Source organism: Helicoverpa armigera, chromosome 5 (genome assembly GCF_030705265.1).
Source record: "Helicoverpa armigera isolate CAAS_96S chromosome 5, ASM3070526v1, whole genome shotgun sequence".
Lineage (NCBI taxonomy): Eukaryota > Metazoa > Arthropoda > Insecta > Lepidoptera > Noctuidae > Helicoverpa > Helicoverpa armigera.
The window spans coordinates 6,687,294-6,707,465 of NC_087124.1; the positions used below are offsets into that span (position 1 = coordinate 6,687,294).

The window sequence follows — 20,172 nt, forward strand, 5'->3', positions numbered from 1 at the left end:
CGTGGTGATTATGCTCAATACTTCCCTGTGCGAGAGAAACAGGCCTTCTCGGGTCCAGCAGTGTGGCATAAATAAATAAAAGAAAGGGTGATGATTTGTTTTAGTTCTTTTTGGTTTTTGTATTGACATTGACACTTTTGACTTTGACTGATGACGACCATGTGATAATGTGATTTTATTGTTATGGTTACCGTTGATTATTTTTATCATAATTTTACTAGCATAAACCTTTCCCACATCTTTTTCCACCTTATGTTTTGTATTTAGCATACTGTCCTTACTTCAAAGTAAAAATGCAACCTGAACTACATGTTCATCCAAACATTTATACTAAGCCTTTCCCAAAATTTGATCGACCTAAGGTTATTGGTTACATTGGTCTCGAGAATCTCAAATATGCACGGCGTCTTTGTAACGAAAGAGTACATTATGACTTAAATCTTCATTTAGATAGGGCTATCCATCATCCCCCTGACCGGGACGTGAAATTAATAGACCTACATAGGTTTTTATTAGAACATGAACATCGCTTAAAATTTCCCTTGGAAAATAGCCTAGATAGGTCAATGTTCTTTTGTTATCGAGGCCTGATGACTTGCGTGGCCTGCACCCCATATGAGAATAGAGAGCCATGGAAAATTGTAGCTATACTACACAAAGGAAATATTTATTTATGTGCACGAGACACAGAAGATAAAATTAACAGAAAGCAAAATATGACTGAAAGAGATAAACAGTTTACTTCATGGGGTTACAAATTTGAACAGTTTCTTCTATCAGGTAAACCAGCAACAGTAAAGTTTTCTTGAAATTCAAAATTTCGTTATTAAGAGTTCTACCATATGAAGAACCCCATTAATGCAGAAAGCACTAAATTCCATCAGCATTTTTGTTTACTATATTATAAAATGTATTTAAAACATTTACAGATGAGCCAGATTCAGAGCCAAATCCTGATGAACCTGTAGATGAGACAAAGGAGTTCTCATTAGTTTTCACAACACACTTGAATCGTCACACCATAGTCTATGGTGCTGAGATGGATGGCATCAGATGTGATAAAGCAGCTGTTACCAAACCACCCTCAGAACTGGGACCAGAAGCCATTGTAAAATATTTATCAGATAAGGAATTTGTTGAACTGAAAACCAATAGACATATAGAACATCCTAGGCAAGAAACCAGTTTTAGGTTTGTAATTTTTTAGTAGAGTATACAGGAGAGATAGCAAGCTTCAAGCCTACAATAATTGCATACATTTGTAGTTGTTAAAAAATAATGTTTTTATAAACTTAAATAAAATTACAGGAGATTTAAATCAAAGAAATGGTGGTGTCAGTCATTTCTAGCTGGAATAGACACAATATTATGTGGATACAGAAACGATGATGGTATTGTAGAGGAATTGAAGAAATGGAATATTAGAGATTTAGTAAAAATTTCTCAGGTATTTATTGCACAATTAATATAAATTGTATCAATATAACTGCTGATTATTGCTCAAAATGAAACTTTAAAATACACACTATTTCACACATAATGAATGAAAAAGTATAGTCAGTCCCATTTATTTTTACTTTACTGACTGTACACACTTGAGCTGACTTGTTGTTTCAAAATAATATTCATTATTATATTTCCAGAGATTTTGGAATCCTGATGTGTGCTTCAACTTCTTGGATACTTTCCTTATATATGTGAAGCGTTGCCTAGCAAGAGAAATAAAACACAAACACGGGGAGGCATATTTGAACAGATTACAAGATCTGCCAATGATTAGCTTGATGTTTGAGTGGAGTCCCGGCATGCCTGTCCAAGTGGCTCAACATTATTCACATCAAGATGATCCCATACTACTTCCCTGGTTTATAGATAATTATGGTAAGGTACATGGTAACACTGTAATGTAAAGTATACCCTCAAACTCTTTTTGTATTGTTGTACAAAAATCAAAGATGACAAACTGAGTTTGTAATTATTTGTTAAGTTTATAAGTTGTAAAGATAAGCTGATTTTATGACACCTTGTAATGGTTATATATTTATTTACATATAGATTATATTAATATTTTTAATAAAATTGTTACCCAATGTTGGGAGCAAGGTGAGGGCTACAGACAGAAACATTACCTTAATTAATTGTTAACATATTATCTGTATAATATTTAGTAAGGCGATTGTAATAACGTAAATAAGATTATACATTAGGTTCAACTTAAGCCCCATATTCATGTTAATTTTTATTTATTAACAATGCTGACACGGTTGCTATACAAAACTTTGTGAGTGAATGAATGTACAAATGTTTGAGAATGAGATTTTATGTGATATAATTTTGTACAATCGATTTTCATATTTTAACCTACTGTTCTGGAAATGTTTTTTTTTTCATTGAATCTGAAGGCCATTTCACACTTCACTACTTCTACTGAATGTTAAAAATGAAATATGTACAGACAAACTTTGGAGATTACTTTAAAAAAAACATGAGGAAAAGGGGTGCAAATAAAAAGAATGGCAACTACTATCGTACCATTTATTATCACTGCATAGCAAATGGTGTAAATCAACATCCATAAAAGACTAATCAACAACATGGATATTTTCACTTACAACTAGATATGCTTAATATTTAACTAATATGTATTATCATACATTTTATAAAAATATTTAGAAAATAAAAACAATAATTAACAGAACAACAAAGTTGTAATAAAAATTAAATGGTGTCATGTATTAATACGTTTCAACCAATATTAATGCTGTATTTAACTAACAATGATTTATTTTAGCAACAAACCTCATTATGTGACTGATTGGTACTTTTATACAAAACAAAATATGTATACCTAAGTCATGAAATTTTAACAAATATTCCTAAAAGAAATCATAGTTACCAATGTTAAATTATACCATCTAATATATGTATGTATTAATTTTTAATCATAAGGTGTAAAAAATTTCATTTCAAATCTTTGATTTTTAAATACATTGTAAAATTGAAAAATACATATACATGATAAAATTCATTTCATATTCTAAGCCTGAAAGAAAATTTCCAGTTGTGTTAGATTAAAAGTATTTTTTACACAATTTATATCTCCGTCATCTCGTTTTGCTGTTAGATAAAAACATCAAATTCAAATAATAACTATCTACAGGTACAAATTAATATTTAAACAAATGTTTCCTATACTTACTAAACCATTCTCTATTAAAAAAGCATCTAAACATTGTCCAATTTTTGTAAATAAATTCTGTATTTATAAAAAGTAAATTTGAAATAATTTAACGGAAATCAATAAGAAATTATTATCATGTCAACAGCATTGTAGACAGTACTCAAAAAGTTATACGAAGATTTTTATGCATTGAATTGAAATTAGCTCAGAAGTGCAATTATAGACTTGGTACTGATGAATAAATTTTATATACATATACATAATTCATAAGTACGATGAATCCAAATCTCACAGAAGAATTCTTTAAAATAAATCGAATTTAATATTTAGATATATGTATGTATAAAAGACAATATATTTTAAATATAATTATGTATGGGGGATTATTTATGATTTACTGAATTCTTATTTTCATTAATTTTCCTTCATAAAACATAGTAAATATTTTATTCATACCACTCAATTTCTGTGGGTTGATTCCGTTAATAGAAAATATACTTAAATTTAAAATAATTGTTTATCATTTAATACATTACAAGTTACATCGGTGTGGATATTTCGTTAAAGTGATGTTAATCAACGCCTTACGCGATTATAATTATTATATTATGTACACAATTTGCAATATGCATTGCAATTCCAAAGGAATTATATTTAATGATCATACAAATCGGGATATATGAACAGAGTACATGTAAAAGTTACGATTCAAGAGATGTGAATCAAATCACAACACCCAATGAGAAGATATTACCGTACTAATAAACACATAATAATTCCTTTCATTACACATTGTCATTTTAAAGTGCACAAATATCTTGACATCTATAATTACTACGATGAAATGTTTGATTTGATGATAGTGGACTCATCAAGCAATGGTAAGCAACACATGAAACTAACTGTTGTTAGTTTCTGTTGTCAATCTACATATCGCCGACAATCTGATGAATGAAAATGGTATGAAACAATGAAGAATGGAATAAACATTGAAAGTATTTACAAAGTGCTTCAACGTCTTAAACTTACGAGAGACGAGCCTTAACAAAATGTACAACTTAATTGTAATTAGGTACTAGTCGATTTTGGTAAGTTGTACCAAATTGGAATAACACTGATCTGATCACTGAGGTTATTCGTTGCGTACATCTACTCCTCGAGACGAAGTGATCATGACAAGTTATTTCTTTGTGTTGAAAATATTCTACAAACTTTAAACAGTCTTCGGTTTAACTTACATATACCTAGGTATATCCCTGTCGAATCAGTGTGTTTTGTACTAGCGTTATAACAAACCAACTACTAAGCTTTAAAAGGACATTTTACGACCTATAGCATTCGCTGTTGAGGCACAGGTTCAGGAAAATGAAATTTTTATATAGATTATCTCATTCATACAGAACATAGTTGAGTTTGAAACAATACTCAAGACACAAACTATAACAAAATACTCAACAATTTTGCTAGGCCATACGAGACAGTATTATTTTTATAAGTTTCAAACTTGAAATTGTGTAAGAAGCCGGTCTTATGGCGGAACTAGAATTTATAGTCGTTCTGTTAGTATGATTGTGTTTTGTTAACGTGCGCAATAATAAAAATATTACACCTAGCTTCGTAAATATTTAAGTTAACTCTTGCATTTCACATACCATATACTAATTTAGGGGTGAATTTGATTTTATTCCAACACATTATTTTAAACTTATGCATGTACCGCTAATAATAAAGAAGAGTAGTGAAAATCACGAAATTAGAGGCAAAAGGCGGAAGAATTAATAATAACCTATCTATATTTAATAATAATGTGATTTTATGAATGAAGAACTAACTACATCTTAAGAAGTGTAGTTGTATTTTCACTACTCGTGGTTCAACTTGTACCCATTCGCCAATAAACGCGACCGGCTTCGACGCTAGTAATCAACGAAAGAGTAATTTTAATTTAGTAACGCCTTACAAGCTCACTGCGGCCACATTGGCAGGTTCAACTCTCCATCCCGCATTTTATGCGATCAATGTAAATTTAGTATATCAGTAAAACTCCTATGTGATAATAAAATATATTAAATCTTTGTGCTAACTTACAATAAATTCATTTTTCATAAACTATATACTATTTTATCATTTTTCTTATGAAAAACCAATTCTAATTTACTAAGCGCGCTTGGCACGCTGCATTGGTCTGGTTAAACACTATAACTACGTACATTAGCTACTTTCACATGATGTTGTTGATGGAACTGGTTAGCTAGTATCACTATTGACTGTATCTCACTAATATATATAAATATGTATCAAAATTTCGATGTTTCTTTGTGATTAATAATGAGCGCAGATATTGTCACGAGGCACATACCACTTACACTTATGTTACAATACAAGCAGAGTTATGTAAAGAATATGTTAGAAAACGTAAACTTACGGCCTATGTTCACATGCATAGCATACTCGACAGTTTAACAAATGAACAACACAATGAAACATTTGTATGAGATATACTGCAACACTTATCTAGTTTAGCAGTTCACACGTATACATTCAAAAGCAATGGACACATAGTAAGCCTAATAACATGGAACAAGATCGATTTGAAGCAGCATCTATCTTGATTCAAACATGAACTACAACAAACGCAGTAACAGTAATTTCATAGATATTAATTAACGATCAGCTCCAGGTAAGACATTGAATTATCGTTTTCCAGTGGTATGCCCAATATTATAATAACGTATACAGTCGGTAAATACTAAAATCATCTTTCCACCATCCCTAAACCTAGCTAGTACACATAATACATTTACGTATGTACCGACAGTGCGTATCTTTGTATATAATTAGTCAATTTCACATCAGGCTGAACGTATCGTATCTAGTCTTTGAAGTTTTATTGAATCCTTGTCGGAAGTTCATCTTATGATATCATATATATATTATTATTATATAATGTGGTCCGTTGCATCACACGCGTCCTGCGCATGTGGACAGCTGAGCCGCGGCCCCACGCGCAGTCATCACATTTGTAATAGAAATTAAAATGATAGCAGACATAATAATGATTCAAGTACTATTCCATCAATTTTAGGTGTCACTTGACATTTGTGAGCTAAGAGAACAGCGATATCAAGGTTGCTGCAAGTTCGAGTAGCATGTTCACTTTTTCAACTAACGTGGTTAAGTATTGCAAACAAAAATTGCCAATATTTTAAAAGTGGCATAACAAATTGGCTCAGAGGAGCCGTCAAAAATAAAATTTAGAGTTTCGCTTTAGCTTACTCTATAATTGATGTCACAAAGTTTTATTATTATCACAATATTATAGTGCATTGATTATTGACTCAATTTTTGGGAGTGTGCGATCCAAATTTAAACTAGGTATGCACAACTTAGCACTTGCCTTCACTGAAGGCATACGAATACATTGTACTATGTAGATATCCAATTGATCGGTATCTGTACAAACAAATCGAAACTTATAATATAGTACATATATACAGAGGGCGAGAGGAGAAGAGCTGACTAGAGGTCGACGTAGGGCGTGGCGTCCATCTTGTCGAGGTCGGCCAGCAGCGCCGGCGTCAGCGGCTCGCCCAGGATGTCCTCGCGCAGCATGTCGTGCAGCGGCGACGTCAGCGCCTCGCTCTCCACCACCGGCTCGTGCAGCGCCGACGACCCGCACACCGAGTTGCCGTTTATTAGGAAATCTCTGTTGCTGTAACTGAACACGCTTCTGTCCTCCGCGAACTGAGGAGTCGATGGCACTGACTTCGACGATATGCCGTTCGATGCGTTCGAATAATTCTCGGCAGTGAACAGTTCCCGCGATCGCCGCGAATCTATCTGCAAGTTAGGCGCGGTGCGTTTGTACGGAAGCGGTGTACTCGGGACCGATCGTGATGTGTTGTAGTATTTATTCTTTTCTGTAACTAATTCCGATATGTCAAACTCAATACTATTGGCTCGTTTCAGAAAGTCTTCTACGTTGTCGGCGGCAGCGCTGTCGTTGGTGAACGATTGGCTGAACTGATTGCTTCTTTCCAGCAAATCTTCACCGCTCGGTATAATCGAAGTTAATTGATCATCTGAGAGTATCTGATGTTCGGGCAAGGGATCACAACCGTTACTCAGAGTGTCATTGGTACTCAAAATACTTTGTGTAGCGCTAGTCGTAAGGACATCGTTGCTGCTGTCGATGGCATCATAGATTTTGTCAAGTGTTTCTCTATTAAGTCCAGCTTTTGATATGTCACAAGTATCAGCGAGAGATCCGAAATCACAGAACTCATTCGGGACAGGTGTTGGTGGAACTGATCCTACTGGAGTGTTGTTATAACTCAAAAGTCCCATATTTCCTATGCCCTGTTTCAGCGGCACAGACTGAGATCTGAAAGTATCGGGACCCGATCTGTATGTGACTAACGACTCCTGGAAAAACTGACTGACCTCACTTGACAATGGATCAGCAGACAACGGCTGATCTCCATTAACGTGATCTCGAAATGGTGCGTTCGGTAAAAAATTCAAACAAAGGTTATTTGAGCCATTAGACATTCCGGAAGGGCACGAATACATATTATGGTTCTTATATTGCGTGAGTATATTTGGCGAGGGAGGAGCCGAGATCGGTTGGCAGTACTTGCCGGGGCCGCAGACAGTTGACTTGCTCATAAACTTTTGATCGTTGGGTATGGCAAACTGTTTGGAGCAGGGATCTGCAACGCCCAGGGACAGAGGATTGCGGCGTTTCCTTCCATTGTGTTTAGGTATTGGTCGGGGACACAGTCGGGACCGCGGCACCGGGGTGTTACGTGGACTCACGAATGGGCTGGCAGCAGTGCTGTGCGATATAGGTGACGTCTGCAACGAACCACCCATTATAATCTGTTTATTGACTTTAGATGGGCTTTGACCTCTTTGTCCAAAACCTAATGGTGACTTGGAATGAAAATTGCCAGGCGAATGGCATCCATCAGAAATGGGCACAAACTCGTATTGTTGTGTTCTGGTAGTCGGACTCTGAGGTTCGTTATGACAATGTCCGTTGTACAAATGTGGGCCTCCAACATTGCCAACTACTTGATTGGATGAAGTATCATTGATGTACGATAAAGAAGTGCCGTTTTGGTTAGGAACAGAATTACTGTGCTTGTTGGTGTTCAAAGCATTTTGATTGATCATGGTCGGCCCATTCATATCTGGTTCATTTGCAGGCAGCGGCTTAAAGGCTCCTTCAGAAATAGTAGTCTTTATAGGCGGAGGTTCATGAGAGTTTTCTTGCGATAGTTGAGTCTCCTGATTGATTTGCATAGTTTGAGAACTAGACCCACTCTGGTTTTTCAAGTTTTTAGCTAATAATTCTCTGAGCTGTGATATCTTTTCGTTTTTGCCCTGACTATGTTCGTCGTGTGGGTCCTGGCCTCGTTCTAAAAAAGCAGCTGTACTGTCAGACGTGCTCGCGTTCGCTTGTGTCTGCGCCTGGTTAGCGCGGTGATGAAAATACTGCAGTAGCTCCTCCTCATGTTCCTGACTGTTGCCCTCGTTCAAATAATCATCTAAATCATGCTTATCAATGTTACATATGCTGATGACACGTTCCCTGTTAAGAATCTCCGAGTGTTTCTCTTCACAGATCATCCCCGTTTTAATGTTAATCCCATCTAGACCGCAACACGAATCAGGCGTGGCGGTTCGCTCGGGCGATCCCGCCCGATCCGGCGAGGGTCCACTGGCTCGGCCGCTGGATTTCCGTAGTTTATTGCGTAGCATTTCGGACTTAGACGTCGGAGCCTTCACCGACCGTGTGGGACTCGCCGCCTCCTGTTCCTCCCGGGCCAGCGCCGCGGCGGTGCTTTTGGACCGGCTCGTTAAGTTTTTTGGATCCTCTAAAAAAGCAACCTCGGGACGAACGGGAGCATCGGCGGGCGCGTCGGGCGGCGGCGCGGGCGCGGGCGGCAGCAGCGCCTGGCGGGCGGCCGCCAGCTTGCCGCCCAGGATCTCGGCGGCGCGCATCTTCTTGGGCAGGTACTCGGCGCGCGGGAACTCGTCGGGCGCGGGCGCGCGGGGCGAGGCCGCCCGCGTCTCGCTGTGGTAGGCCTCCAGGATGAGCTTCTTGCCGGGCAGCGGCAGGCGCGGCGCCGGCGGCGGCTCGGGCGGGCGGCGCCGCTGCCAGTCCGTGCGCTCGGTGGACAGGTCGAGCGAGGCGTCGCTGCTGAGGTTGATGGGCAGGTTGTGCGCCACGTCGACGCGCGTCAGGTCGCGCGGCGCGTAGGCGGGCTCGAAGGCGTAGGGGTCGGCGCGGTAGTCGTGCAGCGGCAGCGGTTGCGCGGGCGGCGGCGGCGGCGGGTGCGCGGGGTGCGGGGGGTGCGCGCGCGGCGGGGCGGCGTAGGGCGGCATGGGCGGCCGCACTTCGTACACGGGCACGTACGGCGGCTGCGCGGGGTAGTAGCTCATGTCGGGCAGCGGCTCGCTCTCGTGTTTCATCGGCTGGTGGTGGCCCGCGTACGACGTGGACGGAGGGGACTCCCCGGAAACCTCTTGGCCTTTGTTCTTTTTGGGACGGCCCGGTGTTCCTTGGGTCTGTCGGTCAAGCATATTAACCTTATATACAATGACTTGATCTAAATATTTACCACTAGCAGTGCACGAACAGTATCTCTTCGTGTTCTTACCTGAATTTTCCTTTTCAGGTGCTTGATTAACTGTCGACTTGTTGCGTCTTCTGCTGGTGCTGAAAGTTGCCAAAGAAATTATTTATCTGTACGCCCGTAAATAGTATGGTATAATTCGCGATATCATGTTATTTGTTATAATCTCTGTTTACTGTAGCAATTGATAGTTACCGTGCGTTTGCGCAAGAGGCGGCGGCGAGGCGCTGGCGGGCCCGGGCGCGGTGTGCTGCGTGCTCGCCGACATCAGGTGCCGCGACAGCTCCGACACACTCGCGAACTTCATGCCTGACACACAACCGACAATCACAATATCGAACATACACGGATCTATTACCATAGAATTGGAGCCTAAGAAAACAATTTAAGTATTTGCTAAGAAGGGTTACTTTTATTAGTCTTAAAATTAAATAAAACTTATAGCAATAAAACTAAGTACAACAAGTTCGATCAGGGCAAATATTTTGGAAGTAGCCACTTACCTAACTTTGTTTCGGCCCATTCGCACACTATCCTCTCAGTTTCCCGAGATGCCGCAGTTGGTTCCTGTAAGAACATTATACCCACATGTCATTGAAACCCACTAACATATTTTTTTTTTCCGTAGAACTTAGTTTTGCATGAAACCGCAATAAACTGTTTTTCACCCCATACCCGCTTCCTGGATTGCCCGTAAATTATTTTTCATATAATTTTTTGCGTGTTTTTTCCCCTTTTCTTTTTGAAAAAAATAAATAAATAAAGGGTCTAGCCTGCCCTAAATATGCGTCAAGTGAATTTACATATTCAGTTTTTTTTTTTTGTGAATAGAGGAAAACACATGAGACTACATCATATTAAGTCATACTCTAGACTTCTAGAGGTATACTAGTTGTATTCAATAATTGATTGGCTGTTAAGTTTTAGAAATGCATTTAGCTACAAAGTACACGCAATCACTTGCCCTCGGACGCCCAGCAAGGTGAGAGGTGAGATCGGAGGGTCCGGTAAGTAATCTAATAAAAACCGTCCTTGAAATTGGTACATTATCATCTATTGGGTAAATATATTGTTTAAGACTAGGTACTGTTAATCTATATTTGATCCTGAGAAGAAATAATATAACTTTCTAAGAACATAAATATTCATGGCCTTTGTACCTACCCTTTGCTGCAGAAACCCCGAGTGGGCCTCTTAATTATATTAGCATCATACATATAGGTACTCCTTTCCCGGGACTTTTATATAGAATGTCTTTGATTGATCCTTTTAACTAATCTGCAAACAGCAACTAAAATACATACCTTGGATGCTTCACCCAAATCGGGTAACTGCGGCACTTCTAATTTGATCTTCTTTCTTAGACCCGCATAGCAATACCTAGAAAAAGACAGGTCCATGAAAAAGAGCAATTCTTAGAGTTTTTGAGCATATTGAACAGGAACTAAATCTAGGTACCTATATGTATAAAATTAAAAGATTAAGTACTACCCAACCATATTTTTGGTGTGGAGAAAGTAATAGTTCATAAGTACCAGAATAATTTGGAGACAAGTTTAGAAAAACCTAACAGAAAAAAGTAACATTCTTGACCAATAAATAACTATGTAGTACAATACCATATTATCTGTTGACTTATTATCGTACGTATCTCTTAACAAATGGCACGTGTATGCACATACATGCACATATAATAATGCATTTTGAATATGTATGTATATTCCTTGCGACGCGCCTGTAAACTAACAAATAGATATCGGTCGAAACATGATCAAAAGCATCATTACGCAGCAGGTATCGGGATGTTTAATCTATTAGTTCTCAGTATGCTCTCAAAGCGAATGATTAATGGTTAGACGGACAATTCAGTAGCAGATAACATGTTGTTACATCATACTTTTTTTTACTCATAATATCCGGTATCGGACCGGGGGTCATTCAAGAGTGATTTTTATTGCATATTTGTGTTAGATCATTCATTTTTCTCTGCTTTGATTGTTGGAATATAAATAACAATGATTGTTACATTGTTGTATTTGTCGTATTCGCAGTGATTTCCACGTGTCAATAGTAAACAACATATGATACGCTCGGCCAGCCGACGTCACCCATAAAGTGATATTAGAAAGGGTCAACGACATCAACTAGGCACTTTGTTAAGAGCGAACTCTATTAAATAGGTGCCTACATAAATAAAATACGTCCGCGTCTTTAAACAATTGTTTACAACTACACTTAAACCTTGAACTTAGGTATTATAAATACTTAGTAGGTACATCATTTAAAATAAGTAGGTAAATAACTGAATCAAATATTACTTAAGTACCTACACTTAATAGTCAGTGCTTTATTCATGCATTAAACATGCTCTTTTATCGGAACCGCACGCGACTATCAATTCATGTTAAGTAAATATAAAAAAATATATTCTGAAGCAATTGTTTTATCAGTGCATATCTTATTATGTTTACGTCATAGATAACGTAAAATAAGATTTGCTTATAATGATAAAACTTGCCAATTGTGATGGTCACACAACAAACGCGAGTGATCGGGCACAGATAAATTAAATATAATAATTATTGCTGCAATGAGATATCGAAAATGGACAAAGTACCTATTTTGTGTACCAATATAATGGAATAGATACAATTATGCGTTTGTCACATTAATTTCATAGTGAAGAAGTTGCTTCAAAAGCATCTAAGGACAGTTCCACTAGTAGTTCCATTAACGGGGGCCGAAGGTGCTCTAGAAGAACATCAGATTTATCTATTATCCTTTAATTCTTATATATAATGGCCAATTTCTAAATCCATAACAAAGACACTCGTATTCGAAACAAACCGAGTAAATTATCCAAGCATCGAAAGGGTTATCTCGTTAATTATTGTCACACGTTATACAAAATAATCTTTATGATGATAACATAACGTATTTCATGTTAAGTAAGCAGTTACTTGTTAACGATTATTTTTTATATTAAATTGGTAATTCGCTTTGTCATCACAACAGTATCTGCAACGGAGTTACATGATAAATACTGGTTGATTTCCCGCGGTTTCACCCGCAACCTGGGAGAACTTCTACCCGTACTCGTACGGTTAAAATATAGCCTATCGTACTCGGGAAGAGTGTAGGTTTCAGTGAAGTAATTTTTCAAGCCGGCTTAATAGTTCGGTAAGTTAGAACCTTTAGGGCACAAAAAAAAGTTTCCTCTTTGTTAATTAGCATGATCTAATTTTAAAATAAGAAAGTCTTCTACCATCGCATCACAGTCTCCATCATAGCTATGAAATAAACATTATGTACGGGCGCGGGATTTCAAAGGCTATCTTTTGAATAAATCTAAATGACTTACTTATTTTAATATCTCGGTTAGTTCGCTACATTATCTAACAGATCGTCACATCAAGTGATAAAGAATTACAAGTCTTGCTAATTTTAGTAAACTATCTTATCATTGAAAAAAAAACTATTATACTGATTGCACTTAATATATGTCCTACCATAACCTTCTTTCTTGCTTAATTTTGTTGTTGACCCTGTAGAATTTGTTTACTTAGAATTTTGCTATTACAGTTCCATAGTTTAAACCGATTAAGTCACTATAAAGTTTTTATATAACTTTGATTGGAAAGAAAACTTTGATTTTTTTATCACTTAGGTAGGTACTAGGTCATAAAAAAAATATAATGACAGTCGAATAGATACCTATATATGGGGGAGTCATCCTATTTCTGCATTTACGCACCTTTGCTTTTGCCCTGCGTCACTTATTACCCAATTCCACGGCAGTAAAAACCATTTTCCTATTATTTTACATGATTGAAGTTTATTTACAAGTAAATAATGCGCCTTAACAGAAGCGCTTTGACGTAACTATGCAGTACACGTGTAGAGATTAGTCATTTTCCAGTTTCCTATACAATTTATTTATATGTAGGTGCATGCATTACATTATATCTATGTTAAGTGGATACAATTATTATTGTGAACTTAACATGTTATTAATTGACTTCCACTGACTACTCACGAACAACGATAGTAGGGTAAACTCACCAGTAACTGGCCACTTAAGGACAGCGAGTTGTTCATTTAAGTGCCATGGCGAAATGTGTCCAGAAATTAATATTCTTGTATCAACTTTAGTTAAAGCAAGTATCCATTTATCGTTATTAGTGAGTAAAAAATGAAACAACATAGAATTATGTAGTAATATTTTAACAGAATGAAAAAGTAGTATTTTTTAGTAGTAACTGGCCATTTAAAATTAGATATTAGCCACCATAATACCAATAACTGGCCATACAAAAATAATATTTAAAATCAATTAAAATATATAGAATAAAGCAACTATATTAGAAATTAAAAACTTAAAAAACATAATAAAACAAATTCTAACAAGGTGGTTCTTAATTCGTAAAAAAAAACTACAACTTAGCTTAATATACTACCATATATTATACCACAGTTCGTTTGCTCTTAAATCATAGTATGGTAACGAGGAACTTGTCATTAGTAGTTTTATTGACGTGCTTAAATTAATTAATTACATCATCATCAGATCTAATCTCTCTCTTTGTAACAATTATGGCACAAAAAAGAATCACATTCAGCCTCAGGAATATGAATCCTGTGAGACAATGGTATTCTCATGAAATTGTTTGTTACAGAGCCTACTTAGGATCACCCTTCTTGTTATTAGATTCAAACAATAGTCACAACAAGTAACACGTTTTTCTTATTTTCCAACAGTTTCTTGGACTCGTCTTGACTATTTATAATTTTGTTAGTAGCAGTCTTTTTTGTTTTATTCTTTAGTTTTTTATTTGGTACATCATTCTCTTTTTGACTTTTTTTCTCTTCTCGTAATCTCTTCGTTTCTTCTTTTGCGGCATCTTCTTCTTGCTTTTTTAAATTGTTTTTCTCTTATCTTGTCAACATATTGATTGGATGTTTCGCTCAATTTGGCGCTTTCGTTGTCGTTTGGGAAAATCGGGCAACTTTTGTTTCAGGTATTCAGGTATTTTGTTTCAGGTAGGGGAAAATTTACAAGAGTATTGTCAGACCTGCTGTCTTGTATGGATCAGAGTGCTGGCCCACAAAAGCGACGAATGAAAGACAATTGCATGCGGCAGAGATGAGAATGTTAAGAGGTACATATGTGTGGTGTTACGCAAATGGATAGAGTGAGGAATGAGTATATAAGAGGAAGTTTGAAAGTAGCGCCGGTATCAGAAAAACTGCGTGGAAACCGGCTGTCATGGTATGGGCATGTGATGCGGAGGAATGAGAATCATGTTGTGAGGAACATGATGAGTATGAATGTGGACGGATATAGTGGAAAAGGAAGACCAAAGAAACGATGGATGGATTGTGTGAAAGTAGAAAGAATGTTACTTGTGAGATGACGGCAGATAGAAGAGTATGGAAGGAGAAAACATGCTGCGCCGACCCCAAATAAAATTGGGATAAGGGCAGGATTATGATGATTTTGTTTCAGGTATTCCGAGAAAGGTATATTCGAGACAACAGAAATTGTTTTATTTGGATTGGATACCTTCATTGTTTTCAATAAATTTGATAGCATTTTCTATTGCCTCTTTAGAGTATTGGCGTTTTTTTAAAGACATTTCAGAAAATCTGTCCAACAAAAAAAAAAAATCCGTCAGTAACTGGCCATACAACTATCAGTAATTGGCCACCCATGCCAGTTACTGATAAACGTGTATATTTTTATCTGGATTTTTTTTACACGATAGTGTGCCTTATACTCATTCTAAATATGTTTATTTTTTCGTAAAATTCGGACATTAGCGTATAATTCAGTAACTGGCATGAGTGGCCAATAAATGAAAATACACAAAAATGAAAATCAATAACTGGCCACCCAACTAATCTCGCTTTATTATAGATACTGACAGAATAAAACCTTAAAAAACGATCGTTTACCATCTATACAATACCACAAACACAATCAACTCACGTTTACTACACGAAGTATTACAAAATTCACTTTTAAATTCAATCATTACCTTAAAAAAAAATTAAGGATTTACCGTTCACGTCGGAACTCGTACGCGTGCTGTCACAAAATGACCGATATTTTTGGCGCTAGTCTTCATAGAGGAAAAAACTGTCACTATAATGAAAGCTAGTTGAGTAGGTAATACTAAAAATAAATAATAGATGGCGTTCTATGAGAATAGTTCTTAATTTATGCAGTCAAAGTGAAAAGTGGCTAATAATTGAAAGTGGCCAGTTATACCTCGGTTTACCCTACTATCAGCCAGTACTATGTACCTGAATTCTATCATAGGATTTTTTATATATATTTTTGGTACTGCAGAGGATTATGACATTGGGCTATGTGTTATTAGAAAGTAAATAGGTAACAAGTATTTAATGTAACAAATCATTGTCCAGAATATGATGGTAAAGGCCAATATTGCTTAGCATGATAGAATGAGTCTCTTACTCCTACGCGTCTTCACATCTACAGGCGCAAGCTTTTGTTTTATAAGAGACCTTTGTTTAACATTATTTTGTATGGTTTCTGCAAGGGGCATTGAATGTTAGTAATTTTTTTTATATGTTGCCTTATTATAAAATCCGTAATATCCGGATTTTAGACCAATGTGGACCATTCTATTGTTCGAATTGAAACACTACACAAATATACTGGGCTCAACGTTGTGTCATTATTTAGTAGGTATTTTTTTATGGAGGAGAGACGAAACGCAACAGCACTGATTATGCTTTACTAAATCAATTAGTGATCGTTAGCATGATATCATACATACATATACTTATCAATACTATAAGGAGGCACACAAGAATGTGTTATGTATGTAACGAAGTCGTGTCCATGTGTGCGTGAGACTTGTAACTGATATTCTGCTGTTACAGTATATTTCAATCATAAAAATGCTTTGACACCCAATCTAATGAACAGTAACGTTGCTACTACAAGTACGTGCATTTCTGGGTATTAGAGCATACATAGCAGGTGCATTATTTTTATTAATACCTTAGTGTATACATACATTAATTTGTTTATAATATTTATTATTAACCAATTTTTTTTTAAAAGCATTTCATGTCTTGAAAACAACTAAAACTGAAATTTGCTTTTGTCTGATATTGTATCTCATATTTATGTGTGTGAGAAGGTACCTTAGGTCAGTGATATATTTAGTGATATGGATACAAGTACTAATGTGATGGATGGCAATCGCAGCTTTGAGCTACTGTGAATTAAGATATTAAAGATAACATTGAAACAATAAATTGATTTCATAATACAACAGAAAAATAATTATGACCCTATACTATTCCTTTCTTACACTCTTAGATAGTAAACCTTGACCAAAAAATACAAATGAGGAGGGCTATTTTGAGCAGTTCAAAAGGTAAGATACCATTTTATTGCATTTTCATTTTTACTGAGATCTATTAAACTTTATCAAATAAACTAAAAAACAGTAAGAAATAATAATATTCTGACAATACCTGGAGTTACCGCGCGTCCCCAGCCGTCGAGGCCTCACAGTCGGGTACACCTGCTTCATAACTTTGCCGAAATCCGCAGTCGAAAGAGGTTTCATATTACTGCTCATACAATGTGCACTGTTGAAAAAAAAAAACAGTTCATAATTCGAATGCTGTGAGCAAGGAATAAGCAACTCTATCATTTCCTGTGGGTGCTAGCGAGACGCGTGCAGGAGTTATATTAAGATTGACGCCTTCATCAGAAACAGGAAATTATAAAATACTGATACTGACAAGTCTCAGTCTGGTTTCTTTTTATACACCTGACTCTATCAATAGAGTGAATACATGACCTTAAAAAAAATACTAGACATATAAATAGCTCAGATTCTTGAAATATATTTTTCTTATTTACCTATGTATTTCTTAGAGGATTCTTATAAGAATTTGTAAACATGATAAATACTCACATGTATTCATCGTACACATCCTGCTTAGGTAAAGATACATCCGGGTCGACTTCTAAATGTGTCTGTATCCATGTTACAGTCTGCTGAAGTTCAGCCCTGGAACACATACAACAGTTAAAAATATGCATTACATAATGAAAGGTCATACTAGAACAATATATGGACATGCATCTTGGAATTGAACTACATTAGAATGGGTTTGAATTGAAAACATTTTGTTGGATGAGTGTTATGTAAAATCGTTTAATACTTACTAATATTGGTCATAATTAATATTAATATTGGTCATAATCAATATACATTTTAGGTATTATTAAACAGAATTTTTTTTTTCTTAGGAATTTAAATGAACTTCTACTTAACATTTTGGGGAAAAAGGTCTAATGTTGGAGTCACAAATTGAGGATATTAACGGTATATTAAATTGATATACTAATATCCTTGTTTACATCACTTTGGAATCCAGAATTAAATTTAAATATATTATGTTAATATGACCTAACTAACAAGGCAGTGTGATTTTATACATAATATCTATATCTACTATGTTGGATTAAATGATGTTCTTGTAAATTAAATCATATCAGAGTTTATTATTTAATATGTACCTTTTGGTGATATGTGGGTGTTTGTTACTCTCTCACACAATAACTTGTGGACTGATTTTGATGAAACTTTTCAGTATAACTTGTAAGATCTCTTATTACAGGGTTGGAACTTGGAACTGAGAGAAGTGTTAGATGTAGTGTATTCATAATCAGCTAGTAATTAGGAGGGTAATAGTTTTAAAGACATACCTTGAGCCCAGTGGATTGATTGGCTGTTTGAGAGGATCATGTTGTGGTACTCCCGTGGGTAAGCGCAGGTACAGAAGTAGTCTCTCCGCACCACTGAGTGCTTCCACTGCTTCCAGTAGCTGGGCTACTCTCTGTCGACCCTCCTGACTGCAACAACAGTACTTTTTTCAGTATTGCAAGTTGCAAGAGCTTTGTGTGTGTGAGTGACGGGTGGGCGTTTTGGGGGCTGTCTTTTGTTTTGACGTTCGAAAAGTGCTGATTTTCAGCCTACTTTGAATAACTTTTGATTTTGATTTAGTGTTTGTGAAAGAAATTAAATTTTAGCTAAGTTAGTGCCATAACTGGATTTTCACACCACCTAATTTAGATATTATGTCTGATTTAAATACCCAAACTTAAGGCCACAATTACATACAGCTAAACAAAAGTATTTTGTATTTTATTTTAGTTACAAACTTACTATTCTATTCTGCTACAACTTACTATTATATTCTACTACAAACTTAATATTTCCATAATCAGAAAAATTATACAAAATTCTATGCCTTTCAATACACCTATAAAAGTAAACATATTTACTGTATAAGACATAGAAAGTTATCAAATGAAAGGAGTATGTACTTGGCCACTGTGCAGCAACCCTAACAGCTGTGTTGCTGATAACAAAGGCTCACTATCATGGCACTACTAAATTAGCTATAAATATGTGTGGGTGTGGGAACGCTAGAAGTCAGCGGGTTTTGTATAATCTTGTTTAGAATATCTGACGTTACCTCAGGGTGTTCTCGACTATCTGCTGCATGGAAGCTATTTTGCTAGAGTCCATGTTGGACTCGCTGCCCCGCGCGGGCTCGCCGCCGGGAGCCGCGGAGCTCGACGATCCCGGAGCGTTGCTTGCAACGGCGATACTTTCTTTATTGTAAGACGCAGTTTGCCTATGTTTTGGATGATTGACATTTTCCCGATGAAGTTTCGCGTCATCCACTAGTTCCTTCTCAGTTTTAACATTTTTCGCACTATCGTCAGTGGCCCACGGTTGAAATGGACTTGCACTATCCATTCTAACCCAAGCAGGTTATAAAAATAATGTTATTTGATTTCATATTTAAACTTTTTCTAATCTGAATTATAAAATGCGTAACAAAACTCCATTTTCTTGACATTTGATCAGCTGTGCGGTGAGGTGGAGTGAAGGGGGGATGTGGGGTTGACAGCTTTATGGTTTCAACAGGAAAAAAAGTAGTATTTTTCTAAAGATCAATAATAATAGTTCGTCAAAATCTTGAAGCTTGGCACCAAACGCAAAATAATGCTTTGTACTCGTTGCACTATTGCATCTTTCTAAACATCTAAGTAAAAATTTTTCTGGGATTCATATGAAGATAAACGAGTGAACTTTTGTAAGAAAAGGTATCATTTGTGGTAAAATAATATTCTATGAGATCTTATTTCTTTCCATTTTTTTCAAGTTTAAGTGTTATTGAAGAACTAATATCGAAACCCACAAACTAAATAAACGTGATTGTGAAAACGCAACTTTTCCCGCTTTACGTAGGGCTACTTTGCGCTTCTGCACTCAAATCCGA

General features: G+C 36.3%; 2 protein-coding genes across 2 annotated transcripts; one reads left to right on the forward strand and one right to left on the reverse strand.

Moving 5' to 3' along the window:
• Positions 1 to 110: 110 nt before the first annotated feature.
• Positions 111 to 3,521, forward strand: LOC110370855 (decapping and exoribonuclease protein). The gene is made up of 4 exons (XM_064034807.1): positions 111 to 780; positions 930 to 1,191; positions 1,309 to 1,447; positions 1,644 to 3,521. The coding sequence occupies exons 1-4, from the start codon at positions 294 to 296 to the stop codon at positions 1,908 to 1,910; spliced, it is 1,155 nt and encodes a 384-aa protein (XP_063890877.1). The 5' UTR covers positions 111 to 293; the 3' UTR covers positions 1,911 to 3,521.
• Positions 2,522 to 19,798, reverse strand: LOC110375331 (uncharacterized). The gene is made up of 9 exons (XM_021333798.3): positions 19,360 to 19,798; positions 18,587 to 18,733; positions 17,790 to 17,885; positions 17,341 to 17,457; positions 11,130 to 11,205; positions 10,329 to 10,392; positions 10,021 to 10,134; positions 9,850 to 9,908; positions 2,522 to 9,757 (listed from the first exon to the last, which is right to left on the reverse strand). The coding sequence occupies exons 1-9, from the start codon at positions 19,644 to 19,646 to the stop codon at positions 6,701 to 6,703; spliced, it is 4,017 nt and encodes a 1,338-aa protein (XP_021189473.3). The 5' UTR covers positions 19,647 to 19,798; the 3' UTR covers positions 2,522 to 6,700.
• Between the last annotated feature and the right edge of the window lie 374 nt (positions 19,799 to 20,172).

Coding starts and splice junctions, on each gene's coding strand:
- LOC110370855 (XM_064034807.1), top strand. CDS start 294: ATGCAACCTGAACTACATGTTCATCCAAACATTTATACTAAGCCTTTC. Junction 781..929: donor TGAACAGTTTCTTCTATCAG/GTAAACCAGCAA, acceptor AAACATTTACAG/ATGAGCCAGATTCAGAGCCA. Junction 1,192..1,308: donor AGGCAAGAAACCAGTTTTAG/GTTTGTAATTTT, acceptor ATAAAATTACAG/GAGATTTAAATCAAAGAAAT.
- LOC110375331 (XM_021333798.3), bottom strand. CDS start 19,646: ATGGATAGTGCAAGTCCATTTCAACCGTGGGCCACTGACGATAGTGCG. Junction 18,734..19,359: donor ATAGTCGAGAACACCCTGAG/GTAACGTCAGAT, acceptor CTGTTGTTGCAG/TCAGGAGGGTCGACAGAGAG. Junction 17,458..17,789: donor GATGTGTACGATGAATACAT/GTGAGTATTTAT, acceptor TTTTTTCAACAG/TGCACATTGTATGAGCAGTA.